Source organism: Centropristis striata, chromosome 10 (assembly GCF_030273125.1).
Source record: "Centropristis striata isolate RG_2023a ecotype Rhode Island chromosome 10, C.striata_1.0, whole genome shotgun sequence".
In the NCBI taxonomy this organism is placed as follows: domain Eukaryota; kingdom Metazoa; phylum Chordata; class Actinopteri; order Perciformes; family Serranidae; genus Centropristis; species Centropristis striata.
Window position 1 is genome coordinate 36,383,983 of NC_081526.1, and position 20,274 is coordinate 36,404,256.

At 38.7% G+C, this 20,274-nt stretch overlaps 1 protein-coding gene across 1 annotated transcript in view; it reads left to right on the plus strand.

The window, feature by feature from the left end:
* Positions 1-20,274, plus strand: part of enox1 (ecto-NOX disulfide-thiol exchanger 1) — a 52,648-nt gene that overhangs the window by 20,715 nt on the left and 11,659 nt on the right. Inside the window, exons 6-11 of the mRNA XM_059342392.1 lie at positions 2,600-2,812; positions 5,624-5,730; positions 10,481-10,595; positions 11,577-11,788; positions 13,580-13,687; positions 16,855-16,911. Of these exons, the coding sequence (XP_059198375.1) occupies positions 2,600-2,812; positions 5,624-5,730; positions 10,481-10,595; positions 11,577-11,788; positions 13,580-13,687; positions 16,855-16,911 (812 nt within the window). The remainder of the gene's footprint in view (positions 1-2,599; positions 2,813-5,623; positions 5,731-10,480; positions 10,596-11,576; positions 11,789-13,579; positions 13,688-16,854; positions 16,912-20,274) is intronic.

Genomic DNA, 20,274 nt, shown 5'->3' on the forward strand with positions numbered 1-20,274 from the left:
AAGTCGGATCATCCAGTCGCCCCCTGCTGGCCAGCAGACAGAATGCAGCTTAAAGCTTCACTCGTCACTCTGAGCTGCTGTTTGGGTTTTCTCTTCATTACTCTAACCTCTCCAGATGTTTCTTTGCAGACGTTTGGCAAAATCTTGGTGTTGCTGATTCTTATTGTGAAGGAGAAACAGAACAAATGATTAAACATCAGATTACTCAGCATCTAGCAGTCTGTTTATTCAGATTCCTACCAATAATACAATGAAAAAATACTGTTTGTCAAGTAAAACAATGTAAAAATATCCATTAAAAGTAAAAGTACCTGTAGAAGAATGAAAATAGTAACATTACTAGTAAAATTACCAATAAACAACATAAGAATATTTAATCACAAGTAAAAGTGTCAATGAAACAATGAAACAATGCTTTGTTACAAGTAAAACAATGTGAAAATACTTAATAACAAGTAAAACTACCAATGAACAATCTAGAAATACTCTATTAAAAGTAAAAGTACCAGTGCAAAAATATAAATATACTCTGATACAAGTACCAATAAACAATCTGAAAACACTCAGTTACAAGTACAAGTATCAAAGAACAATGAAAAAGTACTCCATTACAAATAAAAGTACCAGTACAATGATGTAAAAATATAAGGTAACGCTTTATATTAAGGTCCTTGTAATAACCATTAATTAACAAGTATTAAGGCATTGTTCTCGCTTTCGATCCCTTTAGCTGCAAAAAGCATAGTTAACTGTTAACAAGTGCATAGTTAACTTATAATAGATGAGCAATAAAGTATATTTTAATATCAATAAGCAAACAAAAGATTAATAAAGGCATGGCAAAGACATAATGGGTGGGTCATGGGTGTTTGTAATGCTATTATGAAGAATTATAAGATAACTATAAGGCTTTTATTAATGTTCTTATTATACATCTCTTATAGCCTGCTATTAGCTGTATTATAATGCCATTATTAACACTTATATAAGCTTATAAACACACAGTAATGTTAATAAGCATCTTGTAAGGACTTACAAGGGCCTTATTACTTGTTAATTAATGGTTATTAAGGACCTTATTATAAAGCGTTACCAGACATTTTAATGTGACATGTGGCCTGACCAACCTCTATAAATGGACCTTTGAGTCATTGAAAAACATCTTTGTGGTCCTTTAAGATCTGTATTTGAGTATCCCTGTAGAGGGTGTAGAGGATAAAGATAAAGCCCTGGGAGAGCCTGGTGAGAGGGGATGAGGCCAGGTTCTCCCCTGTGACCCTGAGCTGAGGACTAGAACCTTCACTCACAGATTATTGTGCAGCAGCGTGATGATGAGGAGAGTTTCAGCTCTCAGTCTGTGTGTTTCCCTCTCTCCTCTGGTGCTTTACATAAACAAGCTTTATGAATTCATTCTTGACTCGACGCAGCGGGGAGATGCGCCTCCTTTCTCCCGGCACTCGTCCCCGTTGAGCGGCGCCTCATTGTGCTCGCTGTAATGTGACTGTAATCTGCTGCGGAGAGTGAATGGGCCTTTATCTGAGGGGGAAGAGTCTCCTTACAGGTTGTGTGTGAGCTCATTAAACGCTCTCTAATTCACTCTGTTATTATTCAGATGGTCCCGCAGAGACTCGCCGAGGCCCAACGCAGCTCGCTCCGGTTTTGGTTGAAAAGTTTAAAAATGTAAAAGGCTCCTTGTGTTCGGCAGCTGTGGCGTGGATCACAGCGGCGTGAACGCTGAGCGCCCCCAGAGGACGCTGTTTGTTCAGGACGACTGAACGCTAAAGGTCCCGTGAAATCACTTCCACTTCAAATCTGCAGCTCAGACACACGAGGCGTGGTTCAGAGGACTCAGAGAGCTCTGAGAACACTGTGAACACACTCAAACTACAGAGGAAAAGATGGAAAACACTCTGTTACAAGCATAACTTCCAGGAGAACAATGTTAAAATACTCTGTTTCAACTGAAAATACCAGTTTAACAATGTTAAAATACTCCATTACAAGTAAAAAATACCAATAAACTATCTACAAATACTCTATTACAAGTAGAACTACGAGGAGAACAATGAAAAATGACTCTGTTACAGTAAAATAATGTGAAAATACTCTGTTTCAACTGAAAATACCAGTGTAACAATGTTAAAATACTGCACTACAAGTAAAAAAATACTAATAAAACAATGAAAAAATACTCTGTTACAAGTAAAACAATGTGAAAATACTCCAATAAAAAATGTAAAATACTTTGAGTAGAACTACTAGTAGAATAATGTAAAATACTCTGTTGAGAGTAAAAGTACCAGTACAGCAAATAAGAAATACTCTATAGCAAGTAAAACGAAGAGAAAAAACTCAATACTAAGTAAAACTAAAACTAATAAAGAGTCTAAAAAATACTCTATTACAGTAGAATTACCACTAAGTGAATAAATCAGTATAAAAATACTACTATAGTTTTCAGTAAAAGTACTCGTGTAACAATGGATGTATGAAATCCTGCTTTAACACTTTGCTTGAATAAAAATATATAAAAAGTATCAGCGTCCTTATTTTCCTGCAGTAAAAGAAAATTATTAAAATATTTTTATCTGCTGTTTAGACGACCAGAAGTTCAGCGAGGCCACAGCCGTGCTCTTCACGTGGATCGAGCGTGGCGAGGTGAACCGCCGCACCGCCAACCACTTCTACTCCATGATCCAATCAGCTAACAGCCACGTCAGACGCCTGATGAGCGAGAAGGCGACGCACGACGACGAGATGGAGCGAGCCAAGGAGCTGTTCAAGAACGCCCTGATGGCCATCCTCACTCAGTGTGAGTTGTTATTATTATTAGTATTATTATTATTATTATTATTATTATTGTCATTATTATATTGTAATAATAATAATAATAATAATAATTATTATTATTATTATTATTATTATTGTCATTATTATATTGTTATTATAATTATAATAATAATAATAATTATTATTATTATTATTTTATTATCATTGTTATTATAATAATAATAATTGTTATTATTATATTTTTTATTATGATAATTATTTTATTATAATCATTGTTAGATTATTATTATTTGCATTATTATATTGTTATTATAATTAAAATAATGATTATTATTATTATTTTATTATCATTGTTATAATAATAATAATAATTGTTATTATTATATTTTTTAATTATTATAATTATTTTATTATTTTAATCATTGTTAAATTATTATTATTATTATTATTTATTATCATTGTTATAATAATAATATTTATTATTATTATTATTATTTATTATCATTGTTATAATAATAATATTTATTATTATTATTATTATTATTATTATTATTATTATTATTATTAATATTATTGCTATTATTATTATTATTATTATTATACACGTAGACCTGTTCAGGAACATCCTCACACAGTGTAAGAAGTTATTATTATTATTATTATTATTATTATTATTCCTCACCTGCAGCACTCTTTAATAACTGTAGTATTTACAATCATTATCAGTATTATCTGGTTTCCATCAGATATTCAGGTTCTTCTGAACCAGATTAACTGGTTTCTGTGAACAGGGTCACTGCAGAACCAGAACCAGAACCAGAACCAGACTCAGTCTGAGGCTGTAAAGATACTTAATGAGAGCTGAGAGAGTCTGAGATAGATAAAGTCAATATCATATCAATAATAAGGAACCAGTCTCTGCAGTCTGCTGGGAGCCACAGAGGTGAGTCTGAGGTGAGTCTCTGCTGCCTGCTCCGGGTCCCAGACAGTCCAAACCAGTCCACATCAGTCCTGAATCCAGATCAGTCCAGAGTCCAGAGTTGAGCCAGATGTTGTTGATGTGTTGATGTGAGTGACTGGTGTTAAACATGAAACAGAAAACGATAGAAACAGTTTGAAAGACGACGTTTAACCTCAGAATGTCTGTTTTCATTCAATATTAATTTCTGTCCACACTGACAGTAACTGTAAGCAAATGAATGACATCACAGCGTCATGTGATCAAACATCCTGAGGGCAGAGATAAACAGTCAAACAGGCATTCTGGGTAATGTGGTCTTAGTGAGTCGTGTTGGAACAGCAGCAGCAGCTGATGTAAGTAAGACGTTCAGAGCAGAGGAGAGAGCTGCTGCCACATGATCACATGATCACATGATCACATGATCAATACAGCTGATCACATCAATGATCTCCACTCTGTCATCATCTGCTCAGAGTCCCCACCCTGCAGGACTCTGCAGGACCATCTGGTCTCAGTGGTCTGATGGCAGCAGTTTCATATTCAGTCCAGAAGCAACTTTTTTAAAGCTCTGTTTTTTTGTTTTTTTTATATATCGTCACTAAAACACTGAAGTCATGAGTCAGAGTGAATAAATCCATCAGTGAGGAGACACGCCCTGTTTATACTGCTAACCTGCAGTAAAATGTGTTATTATGTCTCTTGTATGTGAATCTTTGTGCATCCTGGGGTCCCTAAACAGTCTGTGAGCTGCATAAATCGAGGAGACAACAAGGCCATTATCTGTGCAGGAAACCTGACTACTCCTCTCTGTTTCATATGATAGTTGATTAAATATTTGGGCTGTTTTTAGACGTGACATACCCACTTTATGCACTTTATCAGAAGCTGTTTGGGGCAGAACCCATGCAGTGTTTCTCCTGCAGTAAAATGTGTTATTGTGTCCTTTTGTATGTGAATCTTTGTGCATCCTGGGGTCCCTAAACAGTCTGTGAGCTGCATAAATCGGGTCTGACTGGAAAGCTGAGACTCTTGTGGATTCAATGAGCCCAATTTTCTTCATGTGTGATGATGTTAGTGAGTGAAATTTGAGCTCAGTGTATAAAATGAGCTGCTGTGACCTCTAGGATAATCACAGCCTCATGAAACTTTACAACCACAAACTCCTGGTGTCTAAATGTGGGATTCTAGAGAAAGTTTAGACTTGAAACGGAACAGACAGATATTGGCCCCAGAGGTTGGTGGAGACCAAAAATGGAGCTAAAAGAGAGAAAATAATGGTCTAAAATGGTAAAAACAGAGAATCTTCTTGTTGCTGTGAAGCTGCTGGTTGTGGGTTTTGAAATATGACAAATGATCTCTTTAAAGAGCGACACACGTGTTCCTGATGAGTCCCAAATGTTCCTCAGGACGTCCGTCTTAAACAGAACGGATCCATAAATCACAGCAACAACTCCTCTGATCGTTTTCCTCCTAGAGCTCTTGGAGTTTTGACATTTTTATTGATTTCTCCAGTGAAGAAAAATGGAAGATTTAGCATCAAATCTGTCAGTGGATGGTGTCAACCAAACGCTGCTGCAACAAGTGGAAGAGCCGAATAACATTTAAGTTAATATTTGCATCAGATCAGCAGATATTTGTTATTATTAAGGACTCAGTTCATCTTTAATCCTGTTGGACTTGGAGCTGAGCAGGTGATGACGGTGTTGGACGTCCTGTGGTCCGTGTCTCTCCTCCTGCTGTTTGAGCCTCAGTCAGTGCTGCAACGCCACATAAACGGCTTGTTTTGTCTTGACCCCTTCCTCCTCCTCCTCCTCCTCCTCCTCCTCCTCATCCTCTTCCTCCTCCTCCTCCTGCTTCCTGTTCACCCCAAAGTCGAGCAGATCACCGCCGTTTTCACCGCCGCCACCAGGCAAAAGGCATGGGACCATTTCTCAAAAGCTCAGCGCAAGAACATAGACATTTGGCGCAAGCAGTGTGAGGTTGGTACCTTTGTGTGTCCTCGTCCCGCTGACAGACAGACAGACAGACAAACAGACAGACAGACAGACAGACAGACAGACAAACAGACAGACAAACAGACAGACAGACAGCGTCCTCTGATCGTCTCCTCCTCCTGCAGCTCGGATCTGAAGCAAAGATCTGACGCCTCCTCGAAAGTGTGAGGCGCTGCTATGGCAACAGAGATTTCCAGGGTTAAGCCTGTGATCAATTATTCAGCAGCCGTCAGATCCACAAACCGACAGAGTGTTTGTGTGTAGAAGGAGGAGAGTTTGTCCGTTCAGCCTGTTGCTCCGCAGGAGTTCACTGTCAATCTGCAGAAATAAAAACAAATACAAGAAAGAAATAAAGTCTAATATCGTTATATTGGCTCTTTATTATGGCCGGGCAACATGTTCTCACTCCAAACTCCTCCCACGTTGAGTCAGGACCTCCTCGCGTCACGTTTTAACCCACTGGGTTCCACTTCAGCATCGTTTTCAACATGCATGATAGTCTGATAGGACTCCTTCAACATCCCCAGCCAACCTCCGCAGGACGCCGTGCTCATCCTGCAGCATGGCGACCCTGCTGCTGACTGGAGGAACCCGTTTCAAATATCATCAGTCGATTGAATGCTCGTTACCTGCTGGTAGGTGCAGCAGGTCTTTATCAGCTCATTCCATGGCTGCTTGCTGAAAACAAAGCGGTTAAGTTTAGTTAAAAGGCTGTAGTTTCATTACCATTCTGTTACAATAGCGCTTCTCTAAGGTGAAGACAAAAACTGTTTGGTTAGTTGTTACAAAAGACAATTTAAAAAGAAAAATAAGTGCTTGGAGTTATGTTTAAAGAGCAACAACACAAGCACCAGAAGTGATATAAGGCTTGTTTCCATCAGGTACTTCCCCCTCTAGTGACCTCTATGGGTGTGACTTGGGAGAGAGGATCTGCCCAAGATCACCGGTTAGCGGCTCAGAAAGTACCTGCCTCAGGTCGGTACTTTCTGAGCCGCTACTGATTAGTTGACGCTGATTGGATACTGTGTATCCGGACGTGTGGACTTCATGTTGACTCAAACTTGAGTACACAAGTTGAGAGCAGACGTGAGATCTGATCGAAAGAGACAAAATACAGACAGAAAACGAGTTTCCGTGCTACAGAAGTCCTCAAACATGAAACCTGATGAGTTCAGAGGTAGAGATGAGTTATTGTTGTAGTCATTTCTGTGGAAAATATATTTGTAATACTTTGATCATTTGTGGGGGAAAAAAATCACTGATTTAAGAGGAAAAAATCACTAATTTACAAGGAAAAAATCACTAATTTAAGAGAAAAAAATCACTAATTTACAAGGAAAAAATCACTGATTTAAGAGAAAAAATGACTAATTTATGAGAAAAAAATGACTAATTTAAGAGAAAAAAATCACTAATTTACAAGGAAAAAAATCACTGATTTAAGAGAAAAAAATCACTAATTTACAAGGAAAAAACAGTGATTTAAAAGAAAAAAATCACTAATTTAAGAGAAAAAAATCACTAATTTACAAGGAAAAATCACCAATTTAAAAGAAAAAATCACTAATTTACAAGGAAAAAATTTGTCGTCGTTAGTATAGAAGAGCCATCCGTCCTTCCTGAGCTGCGACCTGCACGGACTTTGTTGCTCTTTATACCGCTCACTGTACAGCAGCCTGGAGCAGGATGGGAGTGAGAAGATGTTCCCATTTGCAGAAACATGTGGAAAGAATTCTTCACATTTCAGACCTTGAACTAATTTTCCTTTTCACATGTTTTTCATTGAATCATACAGTAAATTTATATATATATAAGGATGAGAATTTGTTTTTATTTCTGCATTTTCAATTCAGTGTGATCAGTGATATTGAGAGTCGACAGCACAGATTTTATTTTGTGTCCATAAAGAGGTAAGAGACAGTGAGACTCAGCCGTCCCCGGTAACGGATACCGCCTGTGGTAAGTCTGCATCGCTATAGCAACAGTGTGTTCCCGCCTGGAGAGGAAGTGATGCTGCTGCAGCTCTCACTGTCTCTGAGAAACACCACTGAGTTCAGTCCCATCTAACAGAGTTAGTGGACAGGAAACTAATCAACAACTGGTTTGATAATTGCTTGAACTTTTTTTTAACCCAAAATGCCAAATTTTCTACAGAAAACATTAATAAACTGAAGCCCTGAGAGGTCAGAAGAAACTCTCATCCAATCTGTTTTCTCTCTTCTGTGTCGATGATTTAAATGAGCTATAATAACTTTTAACTCATTATTTAACCTCCTCAGTTCTCAAACCATCAGTGAGAATACTATCTATTTTTATAGATTCTATTTTATATCTATTTTAAGTTATGTTAGAGCTGGGGTCGGCAACCTCTACTTATTGCCATTGTCGACCAAAAAAAGAGAAAAAATGTCCGAATGGAGCCGCAAACCTTATTTTGAGCCTCACAATGAAGATGTAACAGCTTACTAAGTATGAATTAGCCTACCAACATCACTAATAGGTCATAATGAGCATTTATTAGTATAAATTTGTCAGAATGAAGCGAGGAGCCAAGTGCCAATTAGAGGCTGGACACCAAAGAAACATCTCAGATGTGAAATCAAAAGCTGGCCTAGCGAGAGAAACTTAACCCTTTATCAGGCAAAGAACTATATTTGGTAACTTCAGGTAATATTTCGAGAAAAAAGTTGCAAATTTACTAGATTAAAGTGGCAAATCTACAAGAAAAAAGTTGCAGATTTACAAGAAAAAAGTGGGAAAAAAGAAACTTTTTTCTCCCAGATTCACCACTTTAAATCTCATAAATCTGCAAATTTTTTTCTCATAGATTTGCCACTTTAATCTTGTAAACTTTTTTCTCAAAATATTATTTTCGTATGGAATTTACACATTCTGTCAGTATGTAATATCCTCCAATATTCTCGAGGGTTGAAATTTGTTTTCTGAAGGGAGTCTGGTGGTCATAGAACACTACACTGCAAAAAAAGAAAAGTTGGGTGAACTCAAAATTTCAAGGCAACAAACTTCGATAAAATTTTAAGTTGGACAATTAAACTAAATATTTTAAGTTTTGTTTTTGAGTTTGCTCAACTCTGAATTTCTCTGGCACGATTGTAACGCCGCTATGAAATGTCAGCTAATGTTGTGACCACAATTTTGAGTTAGCATTGATACGCTAATGGCTACTCTTGTAGCTGTAACAAGCAGCGCCGCTAGCATCAGTTAGCTGCTAGCATCAGTTAGTCGCTAGCATCAGTTAGCCGCTAGTATCAGTTAGCCGCTAGCTTTCGCTAATGACCGAATTTCACAACAAAGAAATAAGAGTTATCAGAACTATTGTCCCTTGTTTTGAACCCCAACTTAAAGATATAAGTAACAACAACTCACCAACTTGTTTTTGAGCTAAATGTCAGTAATTTATATTTCCAAGTTTTACCAACTTAAATCACTGTTTTAGGCCAAAAAATACAAGTTGGCTTTTTTGCAGTGTAGATTTAAAAAAAAGTTAAAACAGTTTGAAATGTTTGCTGTTGTAATACTCGTTTTGGCCACAAGAGGCAGAAGTGCACCACGACTTATTGTTCTGAATAATAAAGTAAAGCTCACTGATTAAAGTTCACCCCCACATCAAAAACACATATTTATCCTCTTACTAGAAATCATTTTTATCACCTTTTTCCCTCATATAATAGAACTAGATGGGATTTCAGTTGTGGAGTTGAAAGAGCCAAAAATACATTAATCTGCAGAGTGTGTTGTGGAAATACAGCAGAAAGGAAACAGTTTGTGGAGTAAAGTGCTCACACAGAGCTCTGCAGACTCTCCTCAGTAACTGGGTCAGGACTATAACACACACAGCTAAACACACACACATATAGCTCTGTTACATCAGAGAGAAGGAGACACACAGATTTCAAGGTGAAATGTAAAAATATATATAAAACTTGCAGACGCACTAAACTATAAAGATTATCTTCAGTCATAAACACACGAGACAAAACACCAGACTCACAAAATGGATCTGCAGACATAAAAAGACTTTCAGTGCTCCAGAAGTCATCAGCCATTTCTGTGGAAAATATATTTGTAATACTTATGATCATTTTTGTTTTATGTTAATTTAACTAGAAAAAACTCAAAAAACTCAAAAAATTTATGAAAAAAGCACAAATTTACGAGAAAAAATCACAAATTTACTAGAAAAATCACAAATTTACTAGAAAAATCACTAATTTATGAGAAAAAAATCACTAGTTACTAGAAAAAAATTTAAATTTACAAGAAAAATCACAAATTTACTAGAAAAATCACTAATTTACTAGAAAAATCACTAATTTATGAGAGAAAAATCCCTAGTTTACTAGAAATTTTTTTTTTGAATTTACAAGAAAAATCACAAATTTACAAGGAAAAAGAATCACCAATTTACTAGAAAATAGCTAATTAGCTAATTTCCAAAAAACCCCACAAATTTGCAAAAAAAAAAATTCACAAATTTGCAAAAAAAATCACAAATGTCTGAGAAAAAAATCATGAGAGAAATCACAAATTTACTAGTAAATAAAATATATGAGAAAATTGATCTGCGGATTATTTTTCTCAAAGAGACAACAGAAAGACAGAAAAAGACTCACAGTGCTACAGAAGTCCTGAAACATGAAAGGTGATGAGTCGAGCGGTAGATGAGTTATTATAATTCTGTAAACATCAGGAGATAAGTGTGTGTCTGTTGCAGGAGCTGAGGAACGCTCACAGTGAGGAGATCATGGGCATCAGGAGGGAGGAGGAGATGGAGATGTCTGACGACGACGACGAGGAGAATCAATGCAAGAGACTGAGGACGGACAACGGTACACACACACACACACACACACACACACACACAGTTGTATCTGTCTATATTTACACTACCGGTCAAAAGTTTTAGAACACCCCAATTTTTCCATTTTTTATTGAAATTCAAGCAGTTCAAGTCAAATGAACAGCTTGAAAGGGTCCAAAGGTAAGTGGTGAACTGCCAGAGGTAAATAAAAAAAGGTAAGCTTAACCAAAACTGGAAAATAATGTACATTTCAGAATTATACAAGTAGGCCTTTTTCAGGGAACAAGAAATGGGTTAACAACTTAACTCTATGGAGTTTTGGGCTATTTTTGAATTCTTTTCATGTCTTTGTAAGTCATTTTGTGTCTTTTTTTGTCATTTTGTGTCTTTTTTTAGTCATTTTGTGTCTTTTTTTAGTCCTTTAGTCCAACATAAAATGTGATTTTGAATCTTTTTTTTACTTTCAAAACACTATCATGCTTAATAAAGAATTTTAAATGTTGCAAATGTGCATTAATTTCAGAGTACACTGAGACATTAAACTGCATCATTTTCAATTAAATTCTGGAAAAGTTGGTGTGTTCTAAAACTTTTGACCAGTAGTGTATATATATATAGACTGCAACTTTTTTTCTTGTAGATTTGCCACTTTAATCTAGTAAATTTGAAGTTACCAAATATAGTTCTGTGCCTGATAAAGGGTTAACAAGTTGCAATATAAACAAGTAGAAATATTAAAATATTAACAATTATATTAAAAATGAAATAAAAGCTTTTTGAGATTTGATGAGATTTAAGATAGTTCTTGTTTTTACTGTACAAGCTTTTATTATTACTGTATTTGTTCTTCCTGCCAATATTAATGATTCCTTCCTGCGTTGCTCCTCACCTTCTTCTTGCAGGTTGAGCAAGAGGAGAGCTGCAGAAGCTGCTGTGTTTCGGATATATAAAGTATTTTACTGTGTGTTTCTGATATAAACTGTCATTATCTATGTGTGTGTGTGTACAGGAGCGTTCGGCGAGCAGACGCAGGCGTCTCTGCGGGAGGAGAACGACTCTCTGCGCTGGCAGCTGGACGCCTACAGGAACGAGGCGGAGCTGCTGAGGAAGGAGAGCCGAGCGGGTCGGCCGGACGACGAGCACGCACACACACACGCACACATCCAGAGCACGGAGGCTCAGGTGCAGCTGCTGCAGCACAACATGCACAACATGCAGCAGGTGAGTCACACACACACACACACACACACACACACACACACACACACACACACACACTGCAGACATGAACCAGCTGATCCTGGATCAGTTTCTGTCTTTAAACCTTCACAGCGTCTCTCTGAATGAACATTAACAGTGTTATATGTTGGGGATGTTTCATTACACTTTTAACAGAAAGAACAGTAACAATGACATCATCACAGTGCAAGAGAGGAGGCAAGGCAAGGCAAGTTTATTAGTATAGCACAATTCAACACAAGGTTATTCAAAGTGCTTTACATACACATTAAAAAAAGCAAGACACAATTGGAAAGAGTAAAAACAGTCAATTAAAACAGGGAAATATAAATAAAAATACAAATCAGATAAATTAAGATACAGCAGGATAATAAAATAGATAAAATAATAAAAAGCACAAGTCAAACATTGCATAGTTAAAAAGTAAGGGCAGTAGAGTAGAGTACGCTCACACATATACCAGAAAAAAATGTACAAATTTGCAAGAAAAAATCACAAATTTATGAGTAAAAAAAAAATACAAGAGAAAAATCACAGATTTACCAGAAAAAACCTCACAAATGAACAAGAAAAAAAAATCTAAAATTAATGAGAAAAAGAAATACAAGAGAAAAATTACAAATTTACTAAAAAAAATCACAAATTTACAAAAATAATTCACAAATTTATGAGAAATAATTCACAAATTTAGGAGAGAAAAAAATACAAGAAAAAAACCCACAAACGTAATATTACAGGTGATGTCACGGTGACTACGTCCATTATTTATACAGACAACCTGCTGAACACACTGTTGCAGAGCAGTGTGTGTGTGTGTGTGTGTGTGAGCTTGCTGAGTTAACTTTACTTTCCTCGAGCAAACAAACAAACAAACAAACAAACAACGAAGCAGAAAATAAAAACCCAGAGCTGAGTTTATTCCTCTGCTGACTCAGAGCTCCCAGAATCCTTCACTCTCTGATTTCATGAAGCGGAGTTCTCGTTCTGCACAGTTAGCCTGATGTGACTCGACTTCCTGTCTGTCTCTATCTGAAGTGACAGCACTGATGGAAGCAGACACACACACACACACACACACACTCACTCTCTCTCTCTCTCTCTCTCTCTCTCTCTCTCTCTCTCTGTCGCTTCTCGTCTGTCAGCAGAAACTCTGGAAGAAAAGCTGCTTTAATGTTACAACTTGATGTTGGAATTATAATACTTGTGTTCTTTAACTGCATGAAACTGGGAATACTTATGTACTATTACTGCATTAAACTCATAACGTGTACTTTTACTGCATGAAACTGAAAATACTTGTGTACTTTTACTGCATGAAATTGAGAACAAGTATTATCAGTTTCATGCAGTTAAAGTATACAAGTAATATCAGTTTCATGCAGTAAAAATACACAAGTATTATCAGTTTCATGCAGAAAAAGTACACAAGTATTCCCAGTTTCAAGCAGTACATTAGTTGGACTTTTCTTTCATTTTTTATAGCAACAGTTATTAAACAGTTATTATAAAATGAAACCATATGAGAAGTTTACATTGAAGAAGAAGTATAATGCAGAATAAAATACTATATATATAAATACTTATATCAAGTACAAGTACTTTAAAATTGTACTTGAGTGCAGTGCTTTTCTTAATGTAAGTGTACTCTGAGCTGCTGATTACAGGCTTATTTAACTGACTCTCATGTATTTATACTTTTATTTGTATGTTTCCTTTGTGTGTGTGTGTGTGTGTGTGTGTGTGTGTGTGTGTGTGTGTGTGTGTGTGTTGCAGCAATTGCTGAGTCTGCAGGAGCAGCTGACGAGTAAGGAGGCGGAGCTGCAGCAGGCGAGAGACGAGCAGTGTTTCCTGGAGGGCGAGCTGCTCAACCTGAGGGACAAGGTGAAACATCTAAGACGTCAGATTACATCAGACTCAGCCTCTTCACCATAACTCACATATTCTCACTTTGAAGACACTGGGCCGCCCTCTGCATGATAATAATAATAATACAATTTATTTATAGAGCTGGTGATGCAGGAGGTCAGTGAGGTAGGAGGGGACCTGGTGATGGAGGAGGTCAGTGTGGTAGGAGGGGCCTAGTGATGGAGGAGGTCAGTGAGGTAGGAGGGGGCCTGGTGATGGAGGAGGTCAGTGTGGTAGGAGGGGGCCTGGTGATGGAGGAGGTCAGTGAGGTAGGAGAGGGCCTGGCGATGGAGGAGGTCAATGAGGTAGGAGGGGGCCTGGTGATGGAGGAGGTCAGTGAGGTAGGAGGGGACCTGGTGATGGAGGAGGTCAGTGTGGTAGGAGGGGGCATGGTGATGGAGGAGGTCAGTGTGGTAGGAGGGGGCCTGGTGATGGAGGAGGTCAGTGAGGTAGGAGAGGGCCTGGTGATGGAGGAGGTCAGTGAGGTAGGAGATGGCCTGGTGATGGAGGAGGTCAGTGAGGTAGGAGGGGGCCTGGTGATGGAGGAGGTCAGTGAGGTAGGAGATGGCCTGGTGATGGAGGAGGTCAGTGAGGTAGGAGGGGGCCTGGTGATGGAGGAGGTCAGTGAGGTAGGAGAGGGCCTGGTGATGGAGGAGGTCAGTGAGGTAGGAGGGGGCCTGGTGATGGAGGAGGTCAGTGAGGTAGGAGAGGGCCTGGTGATGGAGGAGGTCAGTGAGGTAGGAGGGGGCCTGGTGATGGAGGAGGTCAGTGAGGTAGGAGGGAGCCTGATTGCTGTCAAAGATGACTCTGAGGTTGCAGATCTGGTGGGACAGGGACAGAGTGTCCATGGTGAGGCTGAAGTTGTCTGTCTGGTTTTTAACTTTGTGAATTTAAACACTTGGGTAGGTTGAGGAAAGTGAGAAAAGTCACTTAATTCCATAATTATTCCACCTCCTGCATCCTGTTGTAAACACAGAGAGGTTGAATTTGGAGATGAAGTCAAAACTGAAGATGTGATCTGAGAAAAAAAAAATGCTTCGTATTATTATTGTAACCTCACATCTGTAAAACACACAGAAAGTTTAGAACCAGATAACTGACCTCCAGCTACACAAACCATCATAGACACAGTGAAAAATTTTAAGTTGTCAAGTTTGGAGAAAAATTCACGATTTATAGTTTGGACTATATAAAAAAATTTAATACAATTAAATTACCGTGTAAGAACATCAAAAAGTCGCCCAGTCACACCAGATGAGATCACACATTATTTATTCCTGACCTCAAATATAAGAAATACATATTTCCTAAACCAGCGCCCCCTACTGGTGGGAGGAGGAATAATGTCAAACAACCAGCTGTCATGTTCAGCTCTCTGCTGAGGCCTCATGCTCTCTAAAGTCAGTGTTACACACACACACACACACACACACACACACACACACACACACACATACACACACACACTCTCAGAGGATGATGGAGGGATGAAGGGGGTTGGAAGGACACGAGGGCTGCTATGGCAACAGGCCCGCCAGGATGTTTTTATCTGTGTTCTCCTGCAGAGAGGTGAGTGTGTCTGTGTGTGTGTGTGTGTGTGTGTGTGTGTGTGTGTGTGTGTGTGTATGTCTAAGTGCTTATTTGTGTTTAAGAAGCTTTTTTAATGAAATAACATTTAAAAAAAGTTACAGAATGTCAACACACTGAATATTTTTACACACACTCTCTGATCTGTGAGTGATTCTGGACATCTGGACCCCTTTCAGTCGCCTGAACGTGAATAAATCGTCACAGTAAACCTGCACACTGCAGAGTGTTTACTTGTCTCGTCTAGGGTGAATTCACATATTTTTCATTTCTGCTCTTTATGGAAATTATGGAAATAGACGTCAATTTTCCCCTGAATCTGTTTCTATTGACTCTGCAGCTCTGCAGCTCAGCTCGTCTTTACACGAGGAATAAAACTGTCAGCGATCATTACTGTGGTTTAATATGATGCATCAGTCAATAACTGCTGCAGGAAACTGATCTGACTGCACACACACTCACACACACACTCACACACACACACACACAAGAAGACATTAAGAGAACCCAGGCTAAAAACCCCCACAAATTTACTCGAAAAAAATTACAAATTTACTAGAAAAAACAATCACAAATTTAAGAGAAAAAAATCCCAAGTTTACAAGAAAAAAACCACACATTTACGAGGAAAAAAAATCACAAATTTACAATAAAAAAATCACAAATTTACTAGATAAAAAATAAAAATGTACTAGAAAAAATAATCACAAATTTAAGAGAAAAAATCCCAAGTTTACTAGAAAAAAATCATACATTTACGAGGAAAAAATCACAGATAAAAATTACAAATTTACTGTTCCTATTGACTCTGCAGCTCAGCTTGTCTTTACATGAGGAATAAAACTGTCAGCAATCATTACTGTTGTTTAATATGATGCATCAGTCAATAACTGCTGCAGGAAACTGATCTGACTGCACACACACACACACACACACACACACACACACGAAGAGACATTAAGAGAACCCAGGCTAAAAAAACCCACAAATTTACTAGAAAAAATTACAAATTTACTAGAAAAAATAATCACAAATTTAAGAGAAAAAATCCCAAGTTTCTGAAATAAAAAACCCCATTTACGAGAAAAAAAATCAAAAACGTATGAGAAAAAAATCACAAATTTATGAGAAAAAATTCACAAATTTACAATAAAAAAATCACACATTTACTAGATAAAAATTACAAATTTACTAGAAAAAAATCACAAATTTACTAGATAAAAATCTGTTTCTATTGACTGCAGCTCAGCTTGTCTTTACACGAGGAATAAAACTGTCAGCAATCATTACTGTTGTTTAATATGATGCATCAGTCAATAACTGCTGCAGGAAACTGATCTGACTGCACACACACACACACACACACTCACACACACACACACACACACACACACACACACACACAGGAAGAGACATGAAGAGAACAAGCTTGTGTCTCAGGCTCATCAGTGATGTAGTGTGTGTTGCTGTTTCTCTAACAGAGACATGTATAAACCAGCAGCAGAGACAACAGCTCCTCTGCTGCAGCTCTGACTCTGATCTCTGTGTGTCTGCAGCTGCTGCTCAGTAACGGCGAGGCTGTGGAGGGGAGCGACGCAGAGCCGCTCCAAACGGTAAAAACTGTAGAAAAACTGCAGCAGCAGGGTCACAGCAGCTCTGGAGCTCTGGTTCACCGGCTCAGGGAGAGAACAAGTGTCTACAAAACGTTTCAATCAACCGAACACACACAGAAGACTAGAGAGACTCCTGTCAGGTCAATAACAGAAGATGAGCAGCAGCTTCAGCACGTTTATCTTTGTGACATGAGAAACAAAGCTGCACTGTAAACAATAGTCTTGTAAATTAACAGCAAAAATACTGGCAGCAGGGTTTCCAGCATTCTACTGTTAATCTTACAGTTCCTCTACTGTTATTTACTTTATTTACACTATGTTACTGAGATAAAACCAAACACTGAATTACAGTAAAATCCTGCATTTCATTGATTTTTACAGGAGACTAAAACACAGCATAGTGCTGAGGCTAGTTGCAATATTGTTGCAGTATACTATGCAGTTATTTTTGTGTAAATAGAGCATATTACTGTCTGAAAGCCAATTACTACGAATTAAGTGCTGTCTTCACTGTAACCTCAGTAATTTTAATATACCATATACTGAATGAGTTAGTTAAATAAAATACAGCTGTTAAAAAATGTGGACAGGTGACTTCCGGTAATGGCGGCAGAGTGATCACACGCCTGGCGTTTGCTCCCTGATCATTTGTAACTTTTACATATCGACACTCAGATTTTCTGAAGTATTTTCTTTTCAGCATAACATTTTTGGAGCCGAAATGAGTAAATCCCACGGGACCCGCGGCAAAAGCCAGCCTCAGCTGACTCAACACTTCAGCCCGAACGATAAAGACGGTAGCAAGGCGGAAGCTAGCAGTGTAGCAACAGGTGGAGCCCAACCGCTAACGCTGGACATGCTCATCGGGGAACTCCAGAAACTACGCAAAGATGTAGCAGGGGAACTCACCACCTCCCTGAATACTGCCATGGCTCCTATCCAAGCGTCTCTCCAGCAGATCGCTGATACCGTAGCCTCACATACAGCTACTATCTCTGCAATGGAAACAGCCCTCACCTCCCACTCAGATGACCTGACAACTCTGCAGCGCGAAGTGGACACACTGAAGTCCAAGGTAGAGACCACCACTCAGATAAACGAAAAGCTGCAGCTGGCTGTCGAGGACTTGGTTTCACGATCCAAACGGCATAATCTCCGTGTGATCGGCGTCCCAGAGGGAGCGGAGGGGGCCGACGCACGGCTCTTCATGACTGAGCTGTTTCAGGAGGTAACCGGAGACGCTTTGCTGGATACAAGTTTTGAACTGGATCGCGCTCACCGCAGTCTGGGGCCGAAGCCGGCACAGGGCTCCCGGCCCATCCTGGTACGCTTTCACCGGTACATCCAGAAAGAGCGAGTGCTGCTATGGGCGAAGAAAACACGGAGCATCTCTTACCAGGGTTATCCCATCAGGATCTTTGAGGATTTCAGCGCCTCACTCGCCAAGAAACGGGCATCATTCAACAAAGTGAAGTCTCTCCTTTATAAGGACGGGATACGCTTCGGGCTGATCTACCCGGCGCGGTTACGGGTCACTGTTAACGGACAGTCGCGCATATTTGACTCCGCGGATGAAGCGGAGCGTTTCTACCGTGATCTCAGCAGTGAGTAAAAACATGACATCTTTAAAGGGGCACAGGCGGAGCTGGGTGACTCAGCCCCGTTTTTTCTGCTAAGATTACCTACAAACTTACAACTAAGCTCCTAGTATGTAAGATTCAATTGTTATTTCAAATTTGATTGCACTGTTAAACATTTGCTTAAAGTTTTCTTATGAAGAGCACAATTGGTTATTGTTAAGTATGGAAAACTGGTTCACTAAGGTTTTTATGCTGTTTAATGCCAAATTCAGAGGTGTTCACATTTTCACAGTCCAAAGGGAAGCAGACTCCTATAAGTCTATCGGTTGTGTAAAGTAGTAGTTCCTGCATGCTCATCGGGGGTTAAAGATGAGGTTAGGACAAATATTTAAGTTTCTTTTGAACTTGAAGGTGTCACTAAGGACATCTGCTGTTGTTTTGCTTGGGACTTTTTTTTTTTTTTTTTTTTTGTATGTCTTTGGTAGAGGAGTGCTCTTTTTTTTCTTTAGACTCTTACGATGGCACTGTATATGTGGTTGCCTGTTTGCATTCTATTAATAATAGACCTGGCTAAGGCACCATCCCATCAGAGCAACACAAAACTTTATATCTTGGCGCTGATTCTATGACAGACATGAGCCAGAGAGACATGCTACGAACCATCAGGTTCACGAGCTGGAATGTTAGGGGACTTGGTGGACCTATTAAAAGGACAAAAGTACTTTCACACCTTAAGGGTTTGAAAACAGACATTGCGTTTCTACAAGAAACTCATCTTCGTCTGTGTGATCATACCAGACTACGCAAACCCTGGGTTGGACAAGTTTTTCACTCAAACTTCAATAGTCGATCAAGAGGCACAGCTATTTTACTGCACAAGCGAATACAGTTTTCACCAGAACAGGTTATATCCGATCCCAATGGTCGTTATATTATTGTTGTTGGTGTGTTGTTCCAAACTCCTGTTATTTTGGTGTGTGTTTATGCCCCGAACTGGGACTGCCCTAATTTTATGTCTTCACTATTCTCATCCATCCCGTGCCTAAATACACATCACCTTATCTTTGGTGGGGACCTTAACTTATCTGTCAATCCCACACTTGACAGATCGTGTTCAAGAAAATTGACTCAATCCAAAGCAGCTAAATGCTTGTCTGTATTCACAGATCAAATTGGCAGTGTGGACGTGTGGCGTTTCTACCACCCAACAGCAAAAGAGTTTTCATTCTATTCTCAAGTTCATCAAACGTATTCTCGAATCGACTACTTTTTTCTTGATAAGATTTTATTACCCTCAGTGAAACAATGTGAATACTCATCGATAGTTATTTCAGATCATGCCCCCCTCTTATTAGACTTAGCACTTGTCCCTAAAACCAAAAGCCACTCTACCTGGAGATTAAACACCGGGCTATTATCATCTGACAAATTTTGTGAATTTATTTCTGACAAGATTTCATGCTTTCTCGAAAATAACAAATCTGATTCTACATCACCTTCTCTCCTATGGGAAACTTTCAAAGCAGTAATACGTGGAGAGATTATCTCATATAGCGCAAGGATACGAAAAGAGGAAAAACAAAGAAAACTTGAACTGATGGAAGCAATTCTTCAAATTGACAGAAAACACTCCATTTCAGCCAATCCCACTCTCCAGATGGAGAGACTTAAATTACAGACTGAATTTGACCTCATTTCCACAAACAAGGCCGAGTTTCTGTTAAGACGTACAAAGGGCACGTATTATGAATATGGAAACAAGGCAAGTCGGTTACTAGCAAGG